This window comes from Crotalus tigris, unplaced genomic scaffold (genome assembly GCF_016545835.1).
Source record: "Crotalus tigris isolate CLP2741 ecotype Arizona unplaced genomic scaffold, ASM1654583v1 scf7180000024461.2689607, whole genome shotgun sequence".
Lineage (NCBI taxonomy): Eukaryota > Metazoa > Chordata > Lepidosauria > Squamata > Viperidae > Crotalus > Crotalus tigris.
Window position 1 is genome coordinate 1,439,047 of NW_024100631.1, and position 16,387 is coordinate 1,455,433.

General features: G+C 46.7%; 1 protein-coding gene and 1 long non-coding RNA gene across 6 annotated transcripts in view; one reads left to right on the top strand and one right to left on the bottom strand.

Moving 5' to 3' along the window:
- The window catches only part of GOLGA3 (golgin A3), a 26,552-nt gene continuing 10,165 nt past the window's right edge, over positions 1-16,387 (top strand). The window contains exons 1-16 of one of the 5 annotated variants that reach the window (XR_005555359.1): positions 1-278; positions 2,628-2,954; positions 3,158-3,439; positions 5,210-5,322; positions 6,139-6,818; positions 7,451-7,562; positions 8,061-8,367; positions 8,771-8,973; positions 10,219-10,356; positions 11,566-11,727; positions 12,343-12,711; positions 13,186-13,263; positions 14,043-14,306; positions 14,733-14,827; positions 15,896-16,112; positions 16,202-16,365. Coding sequence is in view for 4 of the 5 variants with exons in the window: in XM_039332387.1 (XP_039188321.1) it covers positions 2,846-2,954; positions 3,158-3,439; positions 5,210-5,322; positions 6,139-6,818; positions 7,451-7,562; positions 8,061-8,367; positions 8,771-8,973; positions 10,219-10,356; positions 11,566-11,727; positions 12,343-12,711; positions 13,186-13,263; positions 14,043-14,306; positions 14,733-14,827; positions 15,896-16,112; positions 16,202-16,345 (3,273 nt within the window). In the remaining variant the exon portion in view is untranslated. Of the gene's footprint in view, positions 279-2,300; positions 2,362-2,624; positions 2,955-3,157; positions 3,440-5,209; positions 5,323-6,138; positions 6,819-7,450; positions 7,563-8,060; positions 8,368-8,770; positions 8,974-10,218; positions 10,357-11,565; positions 11,728-12,342; positions 12,712-13,185; positions 13,264-14,042; positions 14,307-14,732; positions 14,828-15,895; positions 16,113-16,201; positions 16,366-16,387 lie in introns of those variants that run through there. The other 4 variants (XM_039332387.1, XM_039332386.1, XM_039332389.1 and 1 more) reach the window with 4 other exon arrangements.
- LOC120303153 overlaps positions 14,163-16,387 on the bottom strand; it is a 13,997-nt gene continuing 11,772 nt past the window's right edge. Inside the window, exon 3 of the long non-coding RNA XR_005555361.1 lies at positions 14,163-14,300. This is a non-coding gene — a long non-coding RNA (uncharacterized LOC120303153). The remainder of the gene's footprint in view (positions 14,301-16,387) is intronic.

The window sequence follows — 16,387 nt, forward strand, 5'->3', positions numbered from 1 at the left end:
TTGGGGAAAAAGCGCCCCGCTCCTTCCGTTCCGGCCGCCATTCGGTCCCGCCTCCGACGCTCGCTCTTCTCGGGCTCCGGGCACGTCTGTGCGGCCGCGGAGCGACCTCGGGTGCCTCCGGGCGGGCAGGAGGCGGAGGAGAAGCAGGTGGAAGAGGAAGAGGAGGAGGAAGAGGCCGTCCGGCGGGGAAAAGGCGTCGTCGCCCCGCCTGCGCCCCGCCTGCCGCCCGCGCCACGTCTCGGAGGAGGAGGCAGGGCGCCTCGGGCCGAGCCGGGCAGGTCAGCGGGACGGGGGGCCCGGAATGGAGGGGAAGGGGAGTTGCGGGGCTGCCGGGCTGAGTGCCCTCTGCGTGTGTTTGTGTGTCTGCGAGTATAGAAGTCACACCCTTGTGTAAACACACACACACACACCTCGAAACACGCCTCCGTGTCTGGGGGAGGAATCCCTGGGGGTGAGGATGAGTGGGGATGGCCTGCACACGTGTCTTGCAACACACGCGTCTCTGGTGGGTGAGAATCTGGCGCCTTCCCTTGTGATGCCGGGGGGTTTGTGTGCCTGGAGGTTGCGTCGTAGGAAATAGGCTCTGTAGAGCTGGGGAGGGGTGAGGTGGAGTGTGTGTGTGTGTGTGTGTGTGTGTGTGTGTGTGTGTGTGTGTGTACACCTGCGTGTATGTGTATGAAGTTGGTTTATGAGTTTTATAGACCTAGGAAGGTTTAAAGCAGTGTTTCTCAACCTTGACCATTTTAAGGCATGTGGACTTCAACTCCCAGAATTCCACAGCCAGCATTGCTGGCTGTGGAATTCTGGGAGTTGAAGTCCACATGCCTTAAAATGGTCAAGGTTGAGAAACACTGGCAAAGGTTTAGTGTGCGGTGTGTATGTCTGTTTGTGTTTATGGGATAGGAGTGATGTAGGGGGTGTCTGTGTGGGTCTCTGTATGTGTATTGTGTGTGAAGTTGCTTAATGGACCGCATAGACCAGGATAAGGGTAAGATTTGATTGTGTGTGTGTGTGTGTGTGTGTACATTAGTATGAAATTGATTTATGGACTGTATAGAGCTGGGTAGGTGTGATGTAGAGTGTTTGTGTGTGTACCTGTGTGAATGTATATAAAGTTGGTTTATGGATTATATAGATTTGGCAAGATGTAAGGTTTGATGTGGGAGAGGTGCATAGGTATCTACATGTATAAAGTTGCTTTACGGACCATAAATACCAGGTCAGTGTAAGATTTGATGTGTGTCTCTGTGTGTACATCTATGAAGCTCGTTTATGGACTTTATAATCCAGAGTAGGTGTGATGTGTGGTCAAGGACTCTGAAACTGGTTGTTGTTGCAATGGCTGGGCGGCTTGAACATGCCTAGTGAGGCCTCCATGGAGGTTAAGAATCATTGTTGTGAAGCATTCGTGCCTGCCTATTTGCATTTGTGGAGACTGTCGTTGTGAACAGAGGCTGCCAATCTGGCCCCCAAAGGGAAGGTTGAGGTGTGCTAAAGACTCTAATCCTGCTCCTTTCCCAAGGAACATGGGCTTGGATACACCATCTCTTCCCCTCCGGCCCAGTTTCTTAGTTCTTTTTGGGCTGAATTCTTCTGTACAGGTAGCTCTTGACTTAAGACCTCAGCTAAGGCCAAAATTTCCGTTGCTAAGCGAGACAATTGATCGCTGAGTTTTGCCCCATTTTTACGACCTTTCTTGCCACAGTTATTAAGTGGATCGCTGCAGTTCATCAGCTAGTCACACGGTTGTTAAGTGAATTTGGTTTCTCCATTGACTTTGCTTGGCAGAAGGTCGCAAAAGGGGATCACGTGACCCCGGGATGCTGCGACCGTCATAAATAGGAGTCAGTTGTCTGGATTTTGATCACCTGACCGTGGGGATGCTGCAACGGTTGTAACTGTAAAAAAACGGTCATAACTCCCTTTTTTCAGTGTTGTTGAAACTTCAAACAGTCACTAAGTGAACTGTCGTAACTTGAGGTCTAGCCTGTCATCTTTATCTCTTGCTTTCTTCACGCAAAGCGAAGCAACCTTAATGGGCGATGGGCCTCTTTTCCCACCCCCGGTTAGTAAGACACTCGTCTGCAATAAGAGATATTTTAATCTCTGCCAAATACTTAGCCTCATAAACACATGCATAGTCCTATAAATCAAACTGTCCCGTGCTTGGTGGGATAAAATAGTCTGGCAGTTGCCATGATGAAAATAAAAGGCAACTGGTAACGTGAAAATAGTTTTTGTTTCCACTCATCACAGGATCCTGATCCAGCCTGTGTTGATTCCCAAGCAACAACCTCCAGAAAACTTGGATGGGTTCCATGTGTTGCTCAGAGATTCATAACGCATCCTGAAAAATCTTTGGTTTGTGAATTTCCTCACTCAAAGCTTTATCATCCAGCCTCTAAGCAGACTCCCACTCCTGTCTCTGAGATGGTGGGAATATGACTTACATAAGGATTGGCCCTCCCTGAGCCCAGAATTATATGTGGCAGATGTAGGTGATCTTTAAAAAACAAAACAAAACCACAAGGAACTTTTTTTAAAAAGGAGTGTCATCCTGTATGTGTGTTTTTGTCTGTTTATCTCAGTGTGTGATGTAACTCAGCCATTGTTTTCTTTCTCAGCAGCTAGGCTAATGATCTCCAGAAATTCTTCAGTTGTCCATCAAGTGGGCTGGAACTAAACCAAATTGCTTGCTGCAAATAAATTGGTGCAGAAGCCCTCAAGATGCCCGGGCTCTCTTTTGGCTCCCAGCGGTGTTGATGGAGTAAAAAACTGGACCCAGTAGGTGACTTGGAAAATTCCACTGGGGAAATATTTCCCTTGGACCTTCACTTCTCCAGCCATGGACTCTTCGGTGATCATTCAGGAAGCCAGCGATGGCACCTCCAGCAGTTCTGAACAGCAACCAGACCTGGGGGCCAAATCTAAGTGGACAAAGGAAGATGTTAACTGTAAGCTTCTTTGGATATTGATTTTTTTTTTTAAGGAGCCTTTTTGTTACTGTCCTTGGATTGTAATGGTGGAAGGTTAGGAAGGACTTTGGCAAACATCAGTTGTCATTCCAGATGCACTTGGGAGATTCAAGGTGGTGATCTGTTCCTGAGCACGGCGCCCACCATTAACCTCTTCCCAACCTCTGTTCTTTTTTTTCCAGTGGTTAGTGTAAATAACGGCCGAGGGTCAACCGAAGGGGACATCTTAGCCCTCAAGAGCAGCCCAGATCCTTGTGCGAACGGACCGACGTCTTATGACCCCGAACAGCCCGTGACCTTTGGCCCCATCAAAAGCTCCCGGGAGGAAGAAGCAGCTTCAGGTGTGCTTGGTGTCCATGAGCACCTAGAGGCATCTCAGGGCGGTAGTGATGAGAGCTTAGCTCTTAGGAAGGACACCCTGCAGTCTCTCAAACTAAGCCTCCCTTTGCAAGAAACCAAACTGTGTAAGCATCTCTTCAGGGTGGAGCGCACCTGTTCTTCCTTGCTCCACCTCAAAGAAGTTTTTTTTCCCCCTCCTTTATTTCTACATTTCTGTGCCTCTGCAGAATCTCTTCTGCATGCTGCTTTTGAAGCATGAGCTGACTCTAAACCTTGGCCTCTGACTTTGCCTTTAACAAATTGGCTTGCCTTTTTTCATGACCTGCGGGGTTACAATTAAGGTGTGCCATCGCAATTCCTTTAGAAACAAAGTATTTCCTCTCTAATCCAGAGGTCCCCAACCTTTGGAGCACCAGAGACCGGTTCCGTGGAGAGAGTTTTTTTCCCCGTGGACCCGAGGGTCCGTGGTTTTGTGTGCTGCCTGCATCTCGCAGATGGGGCTTTGCTTGTTTGTGCGGACCAGTTGCTGGCGTGCCGTGGCCCGGTAGTGGTCCACAGAACGGAGGTTGGGGACCTCTGTTCTGATTGATGCGGTTACCGACCTCTACGCGCTTGTGCGTGCGAAACATTGATCAGACGAAACATTGCACATATCAACAAGAGCAAAATAGAGGTAGTCCTTGACTTAGGACCGAGTCCCAAATTTGGCCCGTTTTGCCTGTCTTGCCACAGCTGTTAAGAGAATTGCTGCAGTTGTTAACTCAGTAACACAGTTGTTACCTAACTCTAGCATCCCCATTGGCTTTGCTGGTCAGAAGGACGCAAAGAGGGATCGTGTGACCCCTGCAGCGTTAAAAACATGAGCTAGTTGCCGAGTCTGAATTTTGTCCATGTGACCCTGGGGATGCTGCAATCGTCGTGTGAAAAACAACTCATTTCTTTTTCAGTGCTGTTGTAACTTCGAACGGTCAGCAAACAAACCTGTAGGTCAAGGACTAAATGGGGTAGTTTTTAATTGTCAATACTGGTACCGTTCAACTTGCGACTTGTTGCTGAGTGGCTGTTTGAAGGGAGGTTACTAACCATCTGGATTTGAAGTTCTGACAGCCACACACACCCACGGCTGTCGCAGGACCACGTATGCTTGGCAACCGGGCTGCACTAACAGCCGTCTGCAGTGTCCCGTGGTCACCTGTCCACATTTCACTTCTGCAAAGTGACACTCCTCTTTTGATGGAACACCGTCATCTCAGCCTCCAGACAAGGATCAAAAATTGAGTCATGCCTCTCTGTTGACCCCGTGCCATCGCTGTCATTTCCCTGTGACTCTCAGAGGCTAAGAAATTCCATGGAAAAACCTGGCTGTCTTCCTGCAAATGAGACGGTGGTGCAAAGCTTCAGTTGGGGTGGAGGGAACTTGCTGGATTCTATTCTGAATGAGGGGCAGTGATTATTCCCTGACATTGATTTAATAGATGCATTAATTAATGGTCTCCCACCAGGTGAAGGAGAGGCTGGGCGGCTAGCCACACCTTAACAATTAAAAGTAAGGTTAGCAAAGTATAAAACCACGGCTCCTTTGAGGCTTGTGGGGACCATGGCATCCTCATCCTAATTAAGTTAGTATCCAAAACATTTTTAAAGTATGCTGTTGTTGAACTCCGGGATAATGAAAAGGTTCTCGAGTTCTTTCCTCTTTGCTTCAGACACAGGAAAAAAAAAAAATCAATTCCCTCAAAACAAAGAGAAATTAGCCTCTCTTTTTTCCCCCTTCTTTTTACCTTGGGTCTAAATTTCTGACAACTTTGCAAAGAAATCGCAGACCTTCCTGTCTGCCCTACCTCCTTGTTTATTGTCCCCGAACAACTTAAACTTGCTCTTCCTTCCTTCCACAGGCTCAGCCGATGCTCCTCTCCCACTGGAGAAGGAAGAAGAGATCCGTCTTCAGGCCCGGAAGCGCCTGGAAGAACAGCTCAAGCAGTATCGGGTCAAGAGGCATCAAGAGAGAGTAAGTGCCTAGCAAAAAAGATGTCAGAGGCGTGTTTTTACTCATTGCACCGTCTGCCAAATGGTTAGACTGGAACTGGCATTTTTGCCCACTGATTGATCGGAGATCAGCCGAGGTTTGATGTTGGATGGTGCTAAAGAAATCGTTGCAGGATGTCAGCTGTTCTGAGTAAAGCTGCCTTTGGCAATTGACTGATGGGGATTTGTGTCAATGCCAATATTATGGTTCGTCGTAGAGTCAGCTGGATTTGGCATTTTTGTCTACCTATCCAGTCCTTCCCAAAGACCTGGGATAGGCAGATGTGGATGTTTGAATTGATGGTATTACAGTTATTGTCGCAGGATGGAAACTGTTCCCAGTAAGGCCCCCTTTTGCAATTGACCAGTGGCGAAGTTGTCAATGTCAATGGTATCCAGGTGATACTCCAGCTGTTTTGGGATTGCACCCAAGGCGCCTAATACTATTGGTACTACCCTTGCTTGCTTTTGCCACAGTCTTTCTATTTGAAGGTCTTTGTATTTTGTTATCTTCTCCAGTTCTTTCTCGTCTATTCTGTTGTCTCCAGGCACTGCCACGTCCACTATCCAGACTTTTTTGTCTTTCTTATCGACAGTTGTTAAATCCGGGGTGTTATGTGGCAGGTGCTTGTCTGTTTGAACTCTGAAGTCCCAGAGCAATTTATTATTGTTGTTTATTGTTTGTTATTATATTTTATTATTATTGTTTTATTATTTTATTATTTACTACTACTATGCTTACTTTTCCATTTTCCCCCCTTCCTGTTCTTCCTTTCCTGCCTTCCCTCTTTCACTCCAGCTGTTTACAGCTAAGAGCCGCCTCTCCAGCACCCTGGATCCCGAGCTGATGTTGCATCCGGAGCTCTTACCAAGGGCCAGCCCCGTGGCGATGACCAAAGAATATTCCTTTTTGAGAACCAGCATCCCGCGAGGACCGAAAGTGGGGAGCTTGGGCCTCCCAGCTTCCTCGAAAGAGAAAAAAAGTTCCAAATCTTCCAAAACAAGCCGGATTCGTTCTCTGGCAGATTATCGAACGGAAAACCCCGACGGCAGCACTGGTGGGACCATCCCGGTGGCCGATTCATGGGGCGGATCGCTGAAAGCCAACTCAAACAGTCTGACCTCAGTTGTATCTTCCGTCAGTCTGACCCCCGATTCAGATGACCGCCTGGAAGCTTCGTCCTTGGCGGGAGACAGCCTGTCGGAAATGGACGGCAGCGAAGCAGGAATGAGGCTGGACGGCAACGAAAGCGACAGCTCGACCTACAGCAGTGTGTCAGGAAGAGGCCCCACTTCCTCGAGCCCCAAAAGCCAGCAGGGTACGATCTTCACCGTCAACGGGCAGAAGATCCCGTTGGATGCTGTTGGACAGTTTCCTTCCATCAGGGAGGTCCTCCAGGCTGCGGCAACAGAGTATCGGGCTCAGGAGCAGGAGGTCAATGGGGAAGCCAGAAGCCGGCGGGACAGTATTTCTAGCAGGTAAAGGTGTTTCGCCATCTTCTCCAACTCGGAAGGCTCCAGCTGGGACACTTTTGTCCCAAAGGTGCTTGTTCAAAAGGCAACTGGGCTTTGTCTGTCCTGGAAACAAAGAAAGCTCTTTCCTTCTTTCATTTCTGAACTGAAGAAGCTTCTTGGATGAGAACTGAACTGAACTGAAGAAGCTTCATGGGTGAGAACATGTTTTTCTTTGAAGATGTTCTGCTTCTCATCCAAGAAGCTTCTTCAGTTCTTCTCACCCAAGAAGCTTCTTCAGTTCTTCTCACCATGAAGCTTCTTCAGTTCTTCTCATCCAAGAAGCTTCTTCAGTTTTTCTTACCCAAGAAGCTTCTTCAGTGCTTCTCACCCAAGAAGCTTCTTCAGTTTTTCTCACCCAAGAAGCTTCTTCAGTTCCGAACTGAAGGAAGGAAGGAACTTTTTTGTTTTCAGGAAAGGAAGTCCAATTGCCTTTTTGAAAAAGCACCTTTGGGGCAACCATGCCCTGGATGATGGAGAATCTCCATAGGCATCTTGGATTCTTCTCTTGCATTTGTTTGATCCTCTAAGGAACAACATAGTTTTTTTTGTAATTGGTACAGCTTCACAAAGTGTGCCTCTATTTTGTTTCACCCCAGCATATCCATGGAAAGTTCAGTCGCTGGGACCCACGATGAGCTGCTTCAAGTCCTCAAAGAGAAGATGAGGCTTGAAGGACAATTGGAGGCTCTGTCATTGGAAGCCAATGAGGTACGAAAGGATCTTCTACACTGCTCCTCTAGGTTTAAGGATGGGTTATGGAATATATCGGGTGTCTGGAAGGAGGATGGCATTTCAGGTTATTGTTGATAGATCTAGTCTTAGCTGCAGTTCTCAAAACTTCTTGAGATGGTAGAATCTTAGACTGGGAAGGTGCCAGTTAAGCCAGGGGGTTCAGTTTGCTTCCTGGTGCAGGAATCTCAATACAAGCATTTCCAGGAGATGGTGGTCCAGCCTCTTTTCTTTCTAGGGTCTAGACAGTGAATGTGAAAATAATATGGGACGGTTTGTGAAATTGATGACTGTTTGGGATGGTTGTTACCCATGTCTACTACTACCCATATGTAAAAAAATTCCATGGAGATGTCTGCTCCTGTGTCCCAAAAATGGAGGATATTATAGAAGTTTTGAAGGCCCCACCTCAGCTCAACACCTCTGTTACTGCCTTGCTCGGATAGAGAATTAGAAACCGGTTTTGTCTTTGTGTAGGCCCTCAAAGAAAAAGCAGAATTGCAAGCCCAACTGGCTGCGGTCCAGATGAAACTCCAAACCCACATGGAGCATTCACAGACTAGCCAGCAGAAGCAGGACTCCCTGAATTCAGAAGTGGCTACCTTGAAGCAGTCCTGCTGGGAACTGGAACGGGCCATGGCTGAGCTACAGACCACGCTGGAGGCCAAGAACGCAGGCTTGATGGCTTCTCATAATGACCTGCAGTTGGCAGAAGAACAGTACCAGAGGCTGATGGGGAAGGTGGAAGACTTGCAGAAAAATGTCCTTAGCAAGGATAGCACGGGTGAGTAGAACCAGGCTGAACGTCTTCAATCCACCCGTTCTTCCGTGAGGATCTTACAAAGCCTCAAGTCCCGCAGCCGTTCTTCGTATGTTTTAGCCTCCAGGCCTTTGATCATCTTAGTTGCTCTTCTCTGAATTTTTTGTAAACTCTCAACATCTTTTTTGTGGTATGCTGACCAAAACTGGCTGCAGTATTCCAGGTGTGGTCTGACTAGGGCTTTGTAAAGCGGTACTAGTACTTCACCTGATCTTGATTCTATGCCTCTGTTTATACAACCCAGGATTGTACTAGCTTTTTTGGCTGCTGCTGCACACTGCTGGCTCACAGTCCAGTGATCGTCCACTAGGACTCCAAGGTCCTTCTCTTACTTCATTTAATTTTTTTTTTTAATCCGCCCTTTTAGTTCACGATCTCCGGCAACAACTCTCCTCGTTACAAAGTCAGCTTCAGCAGGTCGAACTGGACCGCGCGTCCTTGACCGGTAAGCTGAAGTCCTCTCAGGCAGAGATCTCGTCCCTGCAGAAAGTTCGGCACTGGTACCAACAACAGCTGGCGGTGGCTCAGCAGGCAAGGATCCGTCTGCAGAGCGACATGGCCAACGTAAAGGTAAGCACGGCTTTCTTTCCCGTTCCTATTCAGGACCTGGAGCACGTTTTCATATACGGAGTCTTATCGTGCCATTCATTCGATTGCTTTGATGGGCGATTGGCCGAACGCGATCTTGAACTAGGCGACGGTTCTGCCTTGAATGGGAAACACTTTTCTGCAGGTTTCCCTAGACGTGATGGGATGTAGTGAGGAGGAGGAGGATCCCCAGGAAGGAGGGAGTGAATTCCGGGGCAGTAAGAGGCAATTCAGCCTGGACATTATATGTGAGAGAAAGAGGGAGAAAACAGCCTCTCCCTAACAGTATATTGCAGAGGCAGATAGCTGAGTGTTCAGCCTGGCAAGATTCTGTCTATAGGTGTGAAACAATAAAATAACTCAGCTCGATGTATCCCCAGGTATCATTTTTAGAGAAGAGAAGAGAAAAGAGAAGAGAAGAGAAACGATGAAGAATGGAATGGAATGGAATGGAATGGAATGGAATGGAATGGAATGGAATAGAATAGAATAGAATAGAATAGAATAGAATAGAATAGAATAGAATAGAATAGAATAGAATAGAATAGAATATATGGAATGGAATGGAATAGAATGGAATGGAATAGAATAGAAACAAGAATGGAGTGGAATGGATAGGATAGAATAGAATAGAATAGAATAGAATAGAATAGAATAGAATAGAATAGAATTACAGAAAAGAAGAGAGATTACAGAATAGAATAGAATAGAATAGAATAGGGGATAGGATAGGATAAAGAATAGAATATCTTTATTGTCATTGTGTAACTCACAACAAAATTAAGTAGAAATTAATAGACTTGCGTCTGTGGCTACGCTTTGTTGGTACGGGAAAATGTGTTTTGGAATATGTTTGACTCTGAGCAAACCAGTTGTAGAGTCTTCCAAGGCCATGATAGTGAAGGCTATTCTTATTCCCCCTTGTTCGTTTATTTAATTGGTTTATATGGCTCTCCCTCCATCCATCTCACAATGGCAGCCCTAGGCAACTAACTCTGGGCAACTCCCCATGATATAAAAACGCACGACGGTTAACTGAGAGAAGCACCAATCGGCAATAAATGGACTCTTTGCGTCTCTGTGTAAGTGCGTCGGGTGCACAGTTACAAGCAAAATCGCCTTTCAATCTAAAGCAGGCCATAAACTACAGCCCTAATAGCTTGGATTCCATTTCTTCATGTGTCTCTTTAATGCAGCCCTTTCTCTCCTTCCACCTTTTTTTCCAAGGCCGGACACATGACCCAAGTTGGTCTGCTGGAGCATCTGAAGTTAGAGAATGTAACCCTGTCTCATCAATTAACAGAGACTCAGCATAGATCGATCAAAGAGAAGGAACGCATAGCTGCACAGCTGCAAAATATTGAGGTAAAGACGTCAGATTTTTTGAATATTTGATTGCCAAGCTTGTAAAAAGGAACAAGGAATCGCTATTCACGAATGTCCATCTCTGTATCTTCTCTCTGCACGCACTCTGATGCCTACCCAAAGTTCTGAAACGCTATTTCTGGCCTTTGCCGCCAGGCTGACTGATGGTCCTGAACATCTGAAGGAGTTCTGGTTCACCCCCGCTGCTCAATTATTTTTCAAAAACTGAAAACCAGAAGCTCTTTTGTCCACATGTTGTTAATTGCAGTCGTGTCCCACCCATCGCGACCCCATGAACAACGTTCCTCCAGGCCTTCCTGTCCTCTACCATCTTCTGGAGTCCATTTAAGCTCACGCCTCCTGCTTCAGGGACTCCATCCAGTCACCTCCTTCTCTGTCGTCCCCTTCTTCTGTTGCCCTCCATCTTTCCCAGCCTCAGGCTCTTCTCCAGTGAGTCCTTCCTTCTCATTAATTGGCCAACTTCAGGATCTGGCCTTCTAAAGAGCACTCGAGGTTGATCTCCTCTAGGACTGACCAGTTTGATCGCCTTGCAGTCCAGGGGACTTGCAGGAGTCTTCTCCAGCACCAGAGTTCAAAGGCCTCCATTCTTTGGCGCTCGGCCTTTCTTATGGTCCAGCTTTCACAGCCATACATTGCCACTGGGAAAACCATGGCCTTGACTATATGCACTTTTGTTGGCAGGGTGATGTCTCTGTTTTTTAGTATGCTGTCTAGATTTGCCATAGCTTTCCTCCCCAGGGGCAAGCGTCTTTTAATTTCTTGGCTGCAGTCCCCATCTGCAGTGATCTTGGAGCCCAGGAAGATAAAATCTGTCAGTATGTCCATACATGGATAAATGCAAAAACCGAACCAATCTTGCGTGGATTCAGTTACAGGTAGTCCTCAAACGTACGACCACAGTCAGGACTAGAATTTCTTATCGCTAAGCAAGGTTTTTGTTAAATGAGTTGCACCTGATTTGGCCACCGTTGTAACATCTAACAGTTGCTAGACAAAGGGTGGAAGGTCGAGGACTACCTGTATACAGGTAAATGCAGTGATTTTTATATTGGCGTCCTGTGAAGCATAGGCCTCTCGTTTGGATCCAACGGCAAGGTGCTGTTAACTTCACGCATGCCGTTCCCATTTCTTAGCTTCGCCTTGGCAGCTGTTGCCACACTTCTAACAACTTCTGATGCCTCTGCACAGGCTGACATGTTAGACCAGGAAGCGGCCTTCCTGCAGATCCAGGAGGCTAAGAGCATGGTAGAAGATGATTTGCAGAGGAAACTGGAGGAGTTTGAGGAAGAGAAAGAACAACTTCAGAAGATGGCTGATTCGGCAGCAGGATTGGAGCAGGAGCTGGAAAAGGTACGAACGTTTTGCACGTTGCATGGCAGCCACAAATGTGGTGTTCTCGGGTAAAGGTTGCGGTGGGTTCCTGGGGTGGAATTTAGTCTGGATTCCCAGGAGGAAGAGGATAGTTTGTGTCTGAGAAAGAGGGTGAAGACGGTTCCTCCCTAATAGTTCCCGGAGCATATGCTTATGGAGATGGCCGTTTGCTTTAACTTTTGCAAGATTCTCTCAGTGGGTGAGGAACAACAGCAACGTTCTGCTTGGAAGAATCGTTATCTGCCTTTATTGGTGTTTTGGAACCTGACAACTCTTGAGTTAAGAGTCTGTGGAGGTTCTCCGTCCTGCAGGTCATGGTTGTCCCAAAGCTGCTTTTCAAAGAGGCAACTTGGACTTCCTTCTTATTCTTTGAAGACGTTTCGCTTCTCATCCAAGAAGCTTCTTCAGCGCTGAAGAAGCTTCTTGGATGAGAAGCAAAACGTCTTCAAAGAATAACAAGAAAGTCCAGTTACCTCTTGAAAAAGCACCTTTGGGATGTCTTGAGTTAGGAGTTCAGGCCAGGTAGAAGGATGCCTTCTTTTACCTTGAGAGGAGATCACGGTGATGGTGAACCTCTTTGTGTTCTTGACCCAGGTCAAATTAACGCTTCAACAGCGAGACTTACAGGTGGAAAGCCTGCAGCAGGAACAGCTGGATCTGATGAAACAGTTGACCTCTGCCCAAGAGACATTACAGACCCGAGACCAAACCTTGGGCGAGCTTCAGGTGCGCTATGACGAACTGGAGGCCAGGTTAGCTGAGCTGCAAGGAGAGGCTGCCTCGAAGGACGACGCCCTCCGCTATTTGCAGAACGAGAAGATCGTTTTAGAAGTCGCCCTGCAGGTAGCAAAGACGGGACAGCAAGGACTTGAAGAGGACATCCAGCAGTTAGGAGGCCACGCTGAGGTGGCCTCAGATGTTTTGGAGCAGCTCAAGCAAGAAATAGCCATCAAATCAAGTCAGGTAATCTGCATTTGGCCATACCTTTTTCTGTTCTTAGCTATTAAGAGCTGTTAAGGGCCCTGGTGGAGTGGTGGTTAGAATGCAGTATTGCAGGCTAACTCTGCCGACTGCAAGCAGTTCGATCCTGACCAGCTGAAGGTTGACTCAGCCTTCTATCCTTCCGAGGTCGGTAAAATGAGGACCCAGATTGTTGGGGGGGCAAAAGGGTGACTCTGTAAACTGCTTAGAGAGGGCTGTAAAGCCCTGTGAAGCCATGCTGAGGGGAATGGGAGAGTTTTCAAGCTGGCTCAGGAATTCTGGGAATTGAAGTCCATGAGTCATAAAAGAGCCAAGGTTGCCTACTCCTGGGTTAGAGTGATGGAAATTAAGACGTTGGTCTCCTAGCTTGACTCTTGCTTCACGATTCTGCAGGAGAGCTTGCATTTTTCTTCTTTCGTTCTTATCCAGTGCTTCTTTTCATTTTCTTCCTGGTAGGTGGAGAACCTGCAGCAGGAGAGTGCAAATCTGAAGAAGCAAAGTCAGAAAGTGAAGGAACAGTATCTTCAACAGAAGGTGCGTCGTATGTGCGTAGTATTTAGGGGTGTGGGTCTATACATATGTTGTATATTGTATGTTTTAGGTGTGTGTTATGTATGTGTTTCACTTTGAGAGCGGGCAACTCCATTTCATTTTTTGATGTGTGCCATTGTGCCCACAGTAAAAAAAAAAAATGACAATAAAGGTTATCTTATCTTCTTTTTCTAAATTTTCTCGCTTTGGAGAAACTGGAAAAAGGAAGCGTTTATCCACATTTTGCCCCTTAACCAGCCACTGTCAAATAAAGCACCCAAAATAATACAGGTAGTCCTCAATTTAAAACTGCTATTGGGACCGTTTCCGTCACTAAGCAAGGCAGTTGTTCAGATGCCTGATTCTGCCATCTTTTTTCCCCTCAGTTGCTGAATACCGTTGTTAAGTGAACCCAACAAATCCGGCTTCTCCCCTTGACTTTGCTTGTCGGAATTTAATATTAATACATACAAAATTGAATATAAACATCCTCGTCACATTTTCTAGTGTGATATAAATAACAGTAATATCCGTTTATAACCTCTTTTCTAACCAGTTTATATTTCAAATGTACTTGCAATTAAAACCTCCCTAATTAAATCAGTCTCCTGTTTTCCGTGTTCTTATTTAAGTTTAATTTCCCGTCAATATTCGGAATATCTTTGTCGGTTATGGTTTTCTCAAGATTTGTTACATTTCTGTAGCTAAGAGTGTTGTTCATTTATAGACGCCGTCCTTGTATATTTTCTATAAAACAATTCTGTTTTGTCCCCGACACACAGGTGATGGTGGAAGCCTACCGCCGAGACGCGCTTTCCAAAGATCAGCTGATCAGTGAACTGAAGGCCACCAAGAAGAAGCTGGATGCGGAAATCAAAGAGTTGAAGCAGGAATTCCTTCAGCTTCAGAGCGAGAAGAAAACCATGGAGGTGGAGAATTCCAAGCTAGTGAAGGAGCTGGTGCAGATTCGGCAGCAGATGGAGGAGCTGGAGAGCCAGCTTCAGGTGGCCCAGAAAGAACGGAATGACATGGAGACAGAGCTACAGGTGGGAAAGAAATTTAGATTTAAAAAATAAATACAATGAATGAATGAAAGAATGAATGAATGCCAACACATTGCTAGGCTGCATTAACAGAGGGATAGAATCAAGATCACGTGAAGTGTTAATACCACTTTACAAGGCCTTGGTAAGGCCACACTTGGAATATGCATCCAGTTTTGGTCACCACGGTGTAAAAAAGATGTTGAGACTCTAGAAAGAGTACAGAGAAGAGCAGCAAAGATGATTAAGGGATTGGAGGTTAAAATATATAAGGAACGGTTGCAGGAATTGGGTATGTCTACTCCAATGGCAATTCTTCCTTTTTCCAATATTGTGCAAATATGATTCTTGCCGCTGTTATCACATGTAAAATCAAATGTATACTTTGTTTAATCAATTTTTCTTGGCTGCTTTCTCCAAATTTCCCAGTCTTTGCGGTTTGACCGAGGAGAGATGTCGGCTCTTGTCAAAGTAAACGAAGACTTACAAAGACAAGTCGACGCAATGCAACAAGAAACAAAGATGTGAGTGTGGCTCGCCTTCGTTTGGCTGAATCTAACACATTACCTGTATCCGCTTCTTAAGTAGTCTATTCCCCTGTGGGCAAAATGAGGCACGTCAGATAATATTGTGGGATTCTGCCGTTAAGACTTGTACGTTGGGCACGCCCTCATAGGTTGGCGTGCTATTGTGACTTTGCGCTTTACAACCTTGCCACTTATTGGCAGAGTTCCCTGTCCCAAGCACCATTGTTAACCAAGGGCCACCGGTGGTCCTCTACTTGAACACCGGTGACTCCATTTACCTGAACTAAAGGAACTTTTACTGAAAGAAACAGTTGCAGCAAAGTCAGGTGGAATCTGGTGTTCCCGTGTAAAATACAAAGCTCTTCCTTTCAACCCCCAAGCTCTCCTCCCCTCCCCATGGCCAGTCCCCTCCCTCCACCCTCAGCCAGCCAATGTGATGCCGGTATGATGTTTTGAGAAATTTTGAGGTGTGAAACTGACACTCGTGTTAGAAGTCCTGGTTCCGAAAGTGAGGCATTGTTTACCTTAAAGAATCTTTAATCCAGCAGCATAGCTTCGGTAGGTACATAGCTGAAGCCAAATTCTGACTTCCCCTCCCTTCAGCACATAGATCAAAGCACAATTCCCTCCTACAACTAGCCATCATAAATCACATTCTCCAATTAGTTTGAAATGCTGGCTTCCTGCCCAGTTGGTCATCCCGCCATGCTTTATCAGCTCTTGTTACCGTATTGTATGTCTAACTAACTCCCATCACATTCCTCCCTCTCCCCCAGTATCATCTAATTCTAAGTGCAGTATAAGAAAGGAAAAGGCTACATCTCCATCTGTTGTCAAAGCAAGAACATCCAATGTTAGCAGCATTGACCCCCGGATTGAAAGGATTAGCCGGCTCCTTTCACGTTCCTGGCAGGAGCTGGAGCCATGGACAGGAGCTTACCCCATCCCACGGCAACACTCAGGGTCTCAAACGCGGGTTCGATGCTTGTCAACTAGCATCCACCAGGCAAGCCAGCCTGCTCCGTGGCTGACCGGCTGTTGTTTTCTGTTTGGTTCCCCGCGCAGGGCCATTACCGAACAGAAGCAGAAAATGAAGAGGCTGGGTTCCGATCTGAACACAGCCCAGAAGGAGATAAAAGCCAAGCACAAAGCTTACGAGAATGCCGTGGGGGTCCTTAGTCGGCGGCTGCAGGAGGCGCTTGCGGCCAAGGAGTCGTCTGAAGCGGAACTGAATGAACTCAAGGCGCAGATCTCCGAGAGTGAAAGCAACCAAGCCAGCCTAGTAAGTCAACCTCACTCCCTTTATCTTCTAAGATCTCCACCCTCGTTCTAGCAGGGACACTAACCCAGATGTGGCTTTTGACCTTACAGGAGAGGATCCGGGTGCTGGAGGCAGAAGTGCAGTCTCTGAGCCACAGTAAGATGGTCCTGGAGAAGGAGCTTCAAGAAGTCATCTCTCTCACCAGCCAGGAACTGGAAGAATACCGAGAGAAAGTCCTGGAGCTGGAAGACGAGGTAATGGCTAAGGGAAAGAGGTCAGTATTTTATTTTTTTTTC